The 12,925-nt window shown below is 42.1% G+C and overlaps 1 protein-coding gene across 2 annotated transcripts in view; it reads right to left on the bottom strand.

Moving 5' to 3' along the window:
• CABLES2 (Cdk5 and Abl enzyme substrate 2) overlaps window positions 1-2,271 on the bottom strand; it is a 57,584-nt gene extending 55,313 nt beyond the window's left edge. For both annotated transcript variants that reach the window (XM_089513655.1, XM_089513656.1), the window contains exon 1: window positions 1,686-2,271. In XM_089513655.1, coding sequence (XP_089369781.1) covers window positions 1,686-2,224 — 539 coding nt within the window. In that variant the 5' untranslated portion in view covers window positions 2,225-2,271. The remainder of the gene's footprint in view (window positions 1-1,685) is intronic.
• Between the last annotated feature and the right edge of the window lie 10,654 nt (window positions 2,272-12,925).

Here is a 12,925-nt window from a genome sequence, read left to right as displayed (position 1 = left end):
ATGCAACCCTGGGAGTGTTTGCTTAGAAAACTACCCCGCTGGATCCAGTGGCTCATTCCTTCCAGATCAGCCAACCTGCAATGGGTGAGGTTTTGCACAACTTTCATTTCTCCAAAATAAACTTCACAGAATAGAAACCTAGAGTTGGAAGAGACCCCAAGGACCATCCAGTCAAGCCCCCGCCATGCAGAAAGACACAACAACTTTAGGGTACTCTCCCCCCCCCCCCCCCATCTGCCACAGCCACTTTGAAAGCCTGGGTCTATAAAGCAGAACAAACATTTAATACATATCAATATATAAACCAGACACACACAGAAAGAGGATTTTGAGGAAAGCAAGGTAGGAATGAGTTGTTAGCCCAACAATCAAATAATAATAATAGACTCAGGTGGTGGGTGTGAGAAGGCGGCCCAGAAGAGCTACTCAAGAGGAGGAAGAAAGGGAATCAATTGGCTACAAAACAAAGAATGCTGGAAGTAAGAAAGCAACCTCATCTTGCCCCCTGAGACAGTATTTAAAGGTAGGTTGTTTTAAAAGTGTCTGTCTTCCTTTTAAAACTGTTGTATGTCTGAATTCCTGAGCTTTTATTGATGTTGTGCCTTGCTGATTCTTCCCCGCCTTGATCCAAGGGAAGGGGAAGAAAGTGATAACAACATGTGTCTGTCTTATTTGTCCTTTCCAACTGTTGCATGTCTGAATTAATGTGCTTTAATTGATGGTGTGCATTGTTATTGTTGGTGAGCATTGTTGGTGTGTTGTCATTTCCTGCCTCGATCCATGAGCAGAACTGGGCAAGAAATAACAATAAAATGTGTCTGTCTTATTGATGCTTTTAAAAATGTTGCATGTCTGAATTCATGTGCTTTTTTAAAGTGATGTTGGCCATTGTTGATGCCTGCCTCCATCCGCGGGAGGGACAGGTAAGAAACAACAACAAAATGTGTACGTCTTATTTGTGCTTTCAAACTATTTTATGCCCAAATTCATGCGCTTCAATGAACTGACGTTGTGCCATGCTGATTCTTTCCTGCCTTAATCCAAGAGGAGAGGCCTGTCTTGTTTGTCCTTTTAAAATTGTTGCATGTCTGAAGCATGTCATGTGCTTTAATCGATATTGTACATTTTTAATGTGCCTTGTTGGTGTTGTGTCTTGATGTTCTGGTGTTTCCCACCTCGATCCATAAAGAGAGGCAGGTAAGAATAGGTAAATAACAATAACAATAATAGTAATAGTAAATGTGTCTATCTGTCTTTTCAAAATTCAGGTGCTTTGATCATTGTTTATGCCTTGTTGATCTGTTATTGTTCCCCTCCTTGATCCAAGGAAAGAAATGGGTAAGAAAGTAGTAATAATGATGATAATAATAATAATAATAGTGTCTATTAGTCCTTTCAAATCGTGGCGTGTCTCAGTTCAGGTGCTTTAATTAAGGTCTTTACCTTGTTGATGTCCCTCATCTCAATCCATTGGAGAAGCTAAATAATAATAATAATAATAATAAACGTGTCTATTTGTCCTTTCAAACTGTGTCTGAATTCAGGGGCCTTGATCCATGTTTGTGCCTGCTTAAAGTGTCTTATTGTGCTCCGCCTTGATCCAAGGGGAGAGGCGGGTAAGAAAACCAAATAATAATAATAACAATAACAATAACAATAGTCTCCCTGGAGCCCCCCTTGCTGACCTGGGCCTCTGTCCCTCCAAGCAGGGGATCCCTGCTGCTGCCGCCGCCGCCGCCGCTGCTGCTCCGGGGGCCGGGGCTGCGCTGTTGGGGCCGGGGCTGAGCAGGGCTGCGGTGGCGGGGGCTGCCAGGCCGGTGGCGGCGGTGGCTCCCAGGAGCATCATCCCTGCCAGGGCCGAGGGGGCTCCCAGGGGCGCCGGGGGAGCGGCGGAGGCGGCAACGGAGGAGGCGGCGGCGGCGGCGGCGGCGGCGGGGGCCGGGCAGAGGGGGCTAGTCCCCAGGAGCAGCTGAGGCAGGAGGGCGGCGGCGGAGGGGCGCCCGGGCTCCTCGGCGTTGACCCTCCGGGGCGCGTCCTCCTCTCCGGAGCCTGGAGGCTGCTGCTGGGGCGGCCGCCCGTCCAGGGAGATGTTGTTGAGGAAGAAGAGGGCCGCCTGCCTCCGCCGAGGGTCCCCGCCCCGCTTCCTCGGAGGAGCCAGCGCCGGCTCCGACGGAGGAGGCTCCGACTGGGGCTCCTTGGCCGCCGCTGCCGCCTCTGCAGCCATCCTCGGCTGGGCAGCACCCGCCGCCCGCAGGGACTCCTCCTCTTCTTCCTCCTCTCCTCTCTGTCCCGCTCTGCTGCTCAGCGAGAGGATGTCCTCCCGGAAAAGCGGCGGCGAGCCATTGGTTGCGTCGCGGCGGTATGTAAATGATGGAACGCCCAGCGGCGACGTTCATTGGCTCCCCGGACCAGGCTATTGTCAAGGCTTGGGTGTTAAACCCCGCCTCCTCCTCCTCCTCCTCCAGGTTTGTATTCGGGCCCTTTTCTTCCCTTTCTTCCTCTTTTCTCTCCCCCTCTGCAAGGTGCCCGCTGGGTCCTAATGGCTGCCGGATTAGACCACCCTGGTGAACACAAAGGGAATGAAAACACAAAGAAAGGGAGGAAAACGCCTATTATTATTACTATTATTATTACTACATTAATGTTATTATAACATTAATAAGAATGTAACAAAATAATATGTTTAGTTATATTTATATATTTATATATTTATATTTATAATAGTAATATTATTTATTTATTTATCTATTATTATTATATTTATCATTATTCTAGCATTAATATTTAATATTATTGATTTATTTATCTATTATCTATTATTAATAAATTTATTGTTGTTATAACATTACTAACAATGAAATAATAACAATATATTTATTTATATTTATATATTTATATTCATAATACTATTTATTTATTTATCTATTATTATTATATTTATTGTTATTATAACATTAATAAAAATGTAATAATAATAATATATTTAGTTATATTTATATATTAATATTTATAATAGTAATATTTATTTATTTGTTTGATTTATATCTCATCTTTCTTCCTGGAGGGGACCCAACGCAGCTCACAAATATACACTTCTAGAGCTATTTTCCAATAAAACAGTTAAAATGTTTTATATACAGTATTTATATATAGTATTTATTTATATTTATATCTTTATATTTATAATAGTCATAATATTTATGTATTTATTTATATCAATATATTTATAATAATGTTTATATGATATCTATATATGTAATTATATATTTCTTTATATCTATACATTTATAATAATATTTATATATGCATTTCTACTTATATATTTATAATAATAATATTTATTATAATATTTATACATTTATAATATTATTATTATTATGTTTATTATTAGGACAATATTTATTATTATTATTATTATTTGTTTTTGTGTGTGTGTGCCTTCAGGTCTAGAGTAATGATTCCCAAAGTTTGGGTCTCCAAGTGTTTTGGACTTCATCTCCCATTAGCCCCAGCTAGCTTGACCAACAGTCAGGAGTTCTGGGAGCCAAGGGCCAAAACATCTGGAGGACCAAGGTTTGGAAACCCTTGGTGTAGGGGCAGCCACCAAGAAGGCCCTCTCTTGTGTCCCCACCAACTGTGCTTTTGAAGAGAAGGGCTTCTCCTGAAGATCTCAGAGGCCGGTCTTTCCCATACAGGGAGATGTTGTTGTGTGCCTTCAAGTCATTTCTGACTTGTGGTAACCCTATCATGATGCTTTGATTTAGATTTCCTGCATGGCAGGGGCTTGGACTGGATGGCCCTTGTGGTCTCTTCCAATTCTATGATTGTATGATTGTATGATTCTATGACTCTCTTGGCAAGTTTCTTCAGAGGAGTTTTGCCATTGCCATCCTCTAAAGCTGAGAAAGTGTGATGTGCCCAGGGTCACCCAGTGGGTTTATATGACTGAGCCAGGATCCAAACCCTGGTCTCCAGAGTCATAGGAGTTTCTCAGACAAGGGAAATTGGAAGTATAATCCAATGGCAATCCGAACGCAATCATGGGGTTTCGCGTTATAGCATGATAGAACACCACATGCAATTTCGGGCAATGGCAAGCTATTTTCAGGCAATGGGGAGCCAGTTCGAATGCAATCAAGGGGTTTAACATTATTGCGTGATAGACTACCACACGCAATTTCGGACAAAAGCAAGCTATTTTTGGGCAATAGGAAGTCAGTTCAAACGCAATTCGAATTCACGTAAATTCGCTGAACTAGCAAATTCACGTGAATGCGTTCTGGCCCCACTTTCTCTTCATTCGAAATTAAGAGAAATCCCTCCTGTGTGATAAACTCCATAGTCTAACACTCAAACCACTGCACCATGGATTGGACCCAAGGCTGCATCTGAGCTGTAGAAATAATGCAGTTTGACATTACTTTAGCTGCCACAGCTCATTGCTATGGAATCCTGGGATTTGTAGTGTGTTGTGGCACCAGAGCTCTCTGACAGAAGGATTAAAAACCTTGTAAAAATACAAATCCCGGGATTCCACAGGAGGGAGTTGCAGCATTTAAAGTGATTTCAAACTGCATTATTTCTGCTGTGCAGATGCAGCCTATGACTCTGAGAGACCAGGGTTCAAATCCGCAGTGAGCGAACTTGGCCAAGTCACACTCTCTCAGCTATAGAGGCAAGCAATGGCAAGCCTCCTCCGAATAAATCCAGAAAACCCTAAGACAGGGTTGCTATAAGTCAAAATTGCCTTGAAGGCAGATAACAACAACAGTGCAGTAACAGATGCAGCAACAGCAATAACAAACATTTAAATCTTTGTAGCTTGAATGTAGATTGGGGATGGTTCTCCTTCCATTGCAAATGGCAAGTTCTCTTGCATTTGGCTGAGTATTTATATTCATTTTATGCATTTAGTGCTCCACTGAACAAAGTGACATTTTTGTCTTCCTGTTATCTTTGGTTTTCAGCCTGTTAACTTCCTTAGAGTATTAATAACTTAATTGGGCCCACACTGAATAGCAAACCATGGACTGAATTCTAGCTTTCTTTCACATTAAGAGTGCTATATTAGCATTAAATAGCTAAATGGATGATGCTATCATAGATCCTAGTGTTGTAAATGGTTCACTGGTTCTCACCATGAAAATATTTTGGCTCTGCAGAGAACGGCCACAAACTCACAGCTGCATTTGTGTTCCTTCCACAGCCTGAACATATTGTGAAGTGAGTAATCATTTTTGCACAAAACAAAGTAGATTCTAATCCACAGGAATTTATGCCATTATCCGTTTGTAAGTCCAAGGGCAGGGAATGGTTGTGGCTTTCTTTGTGGTGTGGAACTACAACTCCCATCATGTCTCACCATTGCACAGCCTAACTGGGACTGATGGGGATTGAATTTTTATTTATTTATATTTATTTATTTCAAGGATTGACTATATATACTCAACTATAAGTCAACCTCAGGTATAAGTCGAGGGCAGGTGTTGGGCCGAAATTATGGATTTAGATATGACTTGTGGATAAGTCGAGAGTAAAATTTAGGTGTATGTAATAAAGGATGCAAAGGATGAAGCAAAAGAAAACAGTGCCAGAAAACTTACAAAATTCCAGCAGGCATAACTGTTTGTGCTCATACTCAAGGCTTCATGGCTGAGAGAATATAAAGGGGGTGTGAGTGCTTCCAGATCAGATGACACTCTTGCCTTGAATTAAAGTACAGTACAGTTCTTACACTGACCCATGGATAAATTGTCTCAGGTTTTTGAGGTCAAATTTTGACTAAAATTTCTAGACTTATACATGAGTGGATATAGCATATCCCATTTTTCTGCCACTATGGGATTCTAACAACATCTGGTTTCTCCAGCCCAGTGCTAGTCTTTCAGGTGCTACCCATTCTGATGCTAAGGGAGCAAGTGAAATTATATCTTTTTCTTTATTCTGTGGCCTGTTATGGGGTGGGCAAGGACCACACCTCTGTAACCTCCCACAATTTCTGCTCCAAAAGACCCCCGGGGTCCTCTAGAAGTGGGGAGGCAAAGTCACTTCTGGAATCTGCAGGATCACATGAAGAGGAGCTGGATTGGGAGCTTCTGGCTCCAGATTCTAGCTCACTTGCTGAATCTGGGGTTGCATCTACACTGCAGAAATAATGCAATTTGACACCACTTTAACTGCCACAGCTCCATGCTATGGAATCCTGGGATTTGTCGTTTGTTGTGGCGCCACAGCTCTCTGACAGTGAAGGCTAAATGTTGCACAAAACTACAAATCTTATAATAACACAGAGCCATGGCAGTTAAAGTGGTGTCAAACTGCATTATTTCTGCAGTGTGAATGTGGCCGAGGAGCCTTGTAGCTTCCGAAAGACTCACAACACTGCACCAACCTGGGAGGCTGGTGGCTGAAGCAGCTTGTTAGCAGAGGTTTCTCTTCAGCAGGATTTGATAGAGGCTCAAGAGACACCCCCATCCTTTAAAGTCCTGTGAAGAGATAAGGAGCAGCTTTGTAGGAGTCAATGTTTGTTAAACACAAAACACTGATTAATCAAACACCTGGCATCCAGTCACCTACCTATAAATATCCCAGCAGCTCCTGGGAGTTTTTTGTTTGTTCAAAACCATTCAGTCTCTTTGACTGGCAGCACTCTTGGTATTTTTTTTAGGGTTCTTTACTTCTGGCCTGGCTACATTTAATGACTTGTTTTATATTTTTTACCTTTTTTAGCTTTGGTTTGTGTAAATCTACACTGGTTGAGACCTTGGCCCTGTGCTACCCTTTCTCTTCTATTGACATCCCAGATTACCAGTGCGTGGCCAGGACTTCCTTGCATACCCTCCTGTATTTCACAAATGAAAACTGGGAGACATGTATCCCAGCAATTTCAGAGTCTGGTAAAAATGGCAAATGATTAAAATTGATGATTAATGAGGAAGAACAGAGAGGCTGCACCACTTTGCTTTTACTTGAGCATACTGGGAAATAATAATAATAATAATAATAATAATAATAATAATAATAAATTTTATTTATATACCGCTTTTCCAAAAGATCAAAGCGGTTTACACAGAATTAAAACCAGTTACAAACATATCATAAAAATAGATAAAAACCAGTTACACAATATACACTCATTTCCTTTCTCAGAGTGAACAGGCACCCTCCTTTTACTGGACATGTCCTACATTTCAGCCTTCTGTCCCAGAGGAATTACAAAATGTCCTCCATTTTGAGCATAACTAAGAAGCAGTTAGGGCATCTGGTCACCCTGTCTTTTTGTTGAGTGCCAACTGCTTTTGCACTTGAAACTCAAGGCCAAAACACACTTCAGCAATAATCCAGTTTGACACCACTTTAACGGCCCTGGTTCAATGCTAGGGAATTCTGGGAATTGTAGTTTTGGGAGGCATTTAGCTTTCTGTATCAAACTACATTTCCCAGGATTTTCCAGCAGTGAGCCAGAGCAGATAAAGCAATATCAAAAGGAGATGTTTTAGACAAGTAGCAAAAAGGGGGCTCCCCAGCACAAGAAACCAACCATACCATATTAGGAAATTCAGATGACCCAGCATGCAAGAAGTCAATGCACTTAGCCAAGCTGAGATCACTCAGGATCAAAATCAGCATAATCCTTCCACTAAGGAGTTTGATGGGGAGAGCTGGAGTTGGAAATTGCTTGCATACTACAAGCAAAGGGAGTTTCTGTCTAGGAATGAAACTTTTTGTTTGAGGACATTCACATCAATTGCCCTGTTGGTTGTTCTTGCATATCTCACTTTGTTCTTCTTCCCTGGAAAAGTCATTTAACTCTTGGAAAAGCCTTTTAATTCCTGAAACACTGCCCCAGGATCCATTTCTTGCTATAAATACATGTGTCTAAACAATAGCAATTCAGTCCAGTTGCAATCAGGCAGAAACCCTGTCAGATTCACTACTGCTGTCTATACCATACAGCATGCATACTGGGTCACATTCAATGCCCAGCTTTCTCCCAGGAGTTTATCACATGGGAGGAATTTCTCTTAATTTCGAATGAAAAGAAAGTGGGGCCAGAACGCATTTATGTGAATTCACTAGTTCAGCGAATTTACGGGAATTCGAATTGTGTTAGAACTGACTTCCCATTGACCAAAAATAACTTGCCATTGCCCAAAATTGCATGTGATCACCTCTCACTCAATAATGTGAAACCCATGATTGTGCTCAGACTGACTTCCCATTGCCTGAAATTGCGTGTGGTAGTCTATCACGCAATAATGTTAAACCCCATGATTGCGTTCGGATTGCCATTGGATTATACTTCCAATTTCCCTTGTCTGATAAACTCCCCAGAGTGGAGCCTGGCTTCTGGAATTGGTAAGCATTACTCACTGCAGAGTCTGATATACAAAGGGGTAACTTCTCGGCTTTATGTTACCAAAGCCCTGGCGCTGCTTCCTATTGAGCTAAATCAATTTCCCCATTAAATATAATGTGTGGGTGCCCTCTTGGGATGCCCGGCAATTTAACCAATGTAATGTAATTGGCCCTTACACACTTTATAGAGTGTGGGAATTTGAAAGCACATATCCATTCTAATTGTTTGAAGAAGCATCAGGATCCTGAGGGTTCGGGGTGCTGGGAATCAAATTAAAAATAGTTAAAAGGCTAACCATGAAAAATAAGAACAAAAATTTTAAACAACACAGCACATGAAATCTCTTTTGTCTCCAAGCAGTCAGCCTCCAAAGTTCTGTTAAAACAGAAAGGTTTTCTGCCTACGGAAGGATAGTATGGAGGGTGATAGTCTAACCTCGAGGAAGGAGTTCTAGAGCCCAGAAGCAGTTCCTAAGAAGGTCCTTTCCCATGTTCCCACCAGATGTATCTGTGAGGATGGTGGGACAGAGAGAAGACTACTTCAAAAAGTCGATTCACCTACAGTGAATGTTTTCAGATAGAACTTGAATGACCATGTCTTGGTGGATCTGAGAGTTCATGTATGACAGGGGTTTGAATGATATGGCCCATAGGATTTTCCCTAACCGATGCCTCTATGATTTTAGGAGGAAGAACAAAGCATTCTGGAGCAGGGCTTGCAAATGTTGGTTGAGAAGGGCCACAGAGAAGATGGCCCAGAGGTCCCTTTCCCCTAGTCTATGTAACACATTGCTTTGAGCTGCCAGCCAGAAGGATAAATAATATTCCCCCTGGATTCTAAGAGTGAAAGGCTCATTGATGGCATTGCCCTCCATCATCTCTTCCTCCCATTTCTTCTGACTGGATAATGTCAACTATCTTGAGGAGCACAAAGAGCAAGGGAAAATATAAGAGGATTCATCCTGCCTAGATTCAAAGAAGAGAATAGTGGGTGAGCTCAGCCAATGGCCAATGGCTGTTTTATGATGACATTAAGTATTTAAGACAGGCTGAGTTGATTGATTATTAGTCCTGCATCTTTGGACTCAAAAAAGTATTGTTTCCTCTTATACCAAACAGGCATGCAGCCCTTGAATCAAAAACATTTCACGCTGAAAAAACGGTTGTATGTGACTCATCCACAAAAGCACTGTGCAAGAGGGTGGAGGAGAAGAGGGAAGGAGAATAAGAAGTGACAGCATGTCTGAGAAAATAAATCTTCAGAATCAGCACAGGAAACATTATTCAGAAATGCGATGCAATTTGTGTGCTTAAATGTAGGACGCAGTGGCCAGGGCTTCTGCTTTTACATAGGACAACACCCAATTTGAAGTCTGGTTCAAAGATAAAGAACTCTAAGCAGAGAAAGCAGGAGGGCTGAATTTGCCCATTGACTGCAGGACATGGACAACAAGTGCAGGTCATTTATATGCAGTCCAGTGGAAGACAAATATTGTCTCCATCTTTGGAAAGAGAGAAAAAGAAGACTCGGGGGCTGTGCAGACTGCTCCTAAGGGGTGGCCTGCGCCCGCCTCAAATTTTGCTGGATCGGTGCCATGGCAACCACACGTTGTGCCTGTGATCTGGCCTTTGCATAATGCAAAAATGAGCCCACCTTGTTGATGCAAACGTGAGCATGCAGAATAAACTTGGAAGCCTTGTGTGAAGATAATCAAGTGGCAAACTGCTGGAGCATGCCAGGAAAACAGTAGCCAGATAAAAGGCACACTGACGCCTGGCTTATCTCCGAAGAGGCACTTTGTTTATTTGTTGCAAAGACACATGCGAGAACAATCACCAACACCATCCACCAACTACAAACCCCAAAAACTGTACAAACGGACATCTGGGCTTATATACACATTTGCTATGTGGCCACCTTGTCCAGCCTCTTCCTGTACTAGTTCCTGTGCATCTTGGAATATCTTCCCCCTTGCAAAGATGACACAGTATGTTTACATCTTGCTACATGCTTCTGGCACACACTGTGACCTTGGACATCACCTGGTTTGAGTCCCAGTTGCAGCCAATTCCAGGCTTCTGCAAAGTGAATAACCATTTCCATTATGTTACATGTGAACATTTTCATACACTCTATACTTTAACACTTGAAACAACCTTACATGGAGACGCTATCATTGTGTAGACTGCACAGATGGTAGTAGATCAGAACATAACAAGAACATCCCAAGACAAGATACACCTCGTCTTCTCAAAGGGCCTTTTCTGTCTTGGTCTGTCTCTAGTTTACTTCTTAGGGCTGCAACTTCCAGAATCCCCAATCCAGCATGGGCACTGGCCATACTGGTGTAGGGAAGGGAATGTTTCCAAGGCCTTCCCTATTGCCAATTGAAGGAAACAATTCTGTGCCAGATGAACAGATGGTCTGCTGACTAGAGCTAAAATTGAATTTCTTAGATTACTACTTGAGGGAAACAATAGAGTTTATATGAGCTATCTAGCTTTATAACTTCATGACCTACTTTTTGGAAAGATTTTTTGATGAAGATTCTTAAGAAATACAGTTGGCTACTCTGTCAAATAAACTTCAAACCTCTCTCCTGGGGGCTCTTTGAATGTTTGGTGGACATTTCTTCTTAAGGATATTTTCTTTTGAAACACGTTTCAAACTTTGAATCCTTGGAGACAATGTGATTTGTTGCTGGATTTCCTTTCCCTGAGGATATTTCCCACTCTATGATAAAAATGTCTATTTTTGTGTTTGACATAGATTTATTATGGTGAATTGTTTCCTAAACCACTTGAACATCCAAGGTTAAAAAACAACAACAACCCACAGCAATTTAACAGCCCAGATCCAAAGTGGGAGCTTGTGGAGCTAAGACAGGATGGATGTCATATGGTCAGATACAAAGGGTGCAGTCACCAATGCTAGCCTTAGCATTAGGTAGAGTGAGGCAATTGCTTCAGGCATCAGATGTATTAGAGCAGCAGTGGTGGCTTCACAGCTGTTCCTATTTAGCATTTTTCTTCTGCTGAAGGACAAAGCTCTGTGCTGCCAGTCTGTTCAGCACCTTCTATTTTATCTTCTTGTAAAGAGGGAGCTTGCCCATTGGTACTATTTCAGTAGATTCAACTTGCATTCAAACCAGCTTGGAATGAGAAAGGGATGCTGTAACATTACACAAACCTGTAAAAATGGGTTGTATTTCTCTGTTATTTTGTTATTGTTAACTGCCCTTGGGTTGATCTTGACTCATGGTTGCCCTGTGGATGAGACATCTCCAGTACTCTCTTTGCTTCACTACTGACCCCAATTCTTGAGATTCATGCTCATGGCCTCCCTGATGGACTCCTTCCACCTAGCGTGTGGTCTTTCTCTCTTTCTCTTTCCTTCCATCTTTCCTAGCATTATGGTCTTCTCTAATGATCCGTGTTTTCTCATGACGTGGCCAAAGTATGACGGTCTCAGTTTAATCATCTTGGCTTCCGGGGAGCTCTCAGGCCTAATTTTTTCTATGACCCATTTGTTTGTCTTTTTGTCTGTCCTCGGTATCCTCAGCATTCTTCTCCAGCACCACACATCTATTATAATAGTAAATAAATATGATTAGGAGTGGAGTATAAAGACTGAGGTCCTTATCCCACCATAATGATAATGTCTTAGTGGTACATTGGTGCCACTAGTGCCTCTGCCTCGCTGAATGACGATGGACTCTGCTGTCCAAAACTGTTGTGGAAATATTTCTTTTTATGTTAAAAAATCTATTAATGGCTGCCTTTCATGTAACTCTTCTTTGTGAATTGCAGTGCAAAAGTTAAGGTTCATTGTAATGGTGATTTTGGGGGTGGTCAGGGTGAGTGGCCATGCTATGACTGGGGGAAATATGATTAGGGCAGAAGGATGAGAAAGAGGGTGGACATTTTCTTTTATTTGTTTATTTATTGTCAAATGACCACTAGGGGCTTGTCAGAAGCTGAAACTTTACTACCTCCTCCATGCCTCCATTCCCAGTCCCGTTCTTTTTCTAGATATCTCTGAGTATTCCTTGCCTAAGGACACCCTCTGGAATTCATGGAGTCGCCATAAGTTGACAGAAGACACAAAGGCACATATGCACACACACAACATGTTAAGGTTCTCAATCTCACTGCTATTCCATTACTGCCTTCATGCAATAGTTCCCTTTCATTGCATTTTCTCAGGCAGTCACATGGTATGAATGGGCCTGATTCTGTTCCTATCTCCCTCTTCCCTCTTGCAGCAATCATGACTGACAACACTTTCTTAAAGGTGGTTGTTGTGTGCTCAGCAGTGAACTTTGGGAGGCAGTAGGTAGCTGCAATTGCTCATTCCCAACCTTCCTCCTGGAAGGTGGAGTTTGGTGGTGCATAAAACAGATTACATTACCATGGATCTCCAAAGCACTATTGTAAGGAAAAGTGTGATAAGAAACGAGGCCCCGCTGGTATGCTTCCATTCTAAAATTAGTGTGATTGTGGTGGGACAGCAGGCTGGTGGGATAAAGTCTTTAAGATGACCCCTTATTCTTAGATCCACCACTCC

The sequence above is a fragment of the Sceloporus occidentalis genome, unplaced genomic scaffold (genome assembly GCF_023333645.1).
Source record: "Sceloporus occidentalis isolate IW3139 unplaced genomic scaffold, rSceOcc1.0.p SCAF_3, whole genome shotgun sequence".
NCBI lineage: Eukaryota > Metazoa > Chordata > Lepidosauria > Squamata > Phrynosomatidae > Sceloporus > Sceloporus occidentalis.
The sequence above is the reverse complement of the archived record's forward strand: the minus strand, read 5'-3'. Positions and strand labels throughout refer to the sequence as shown.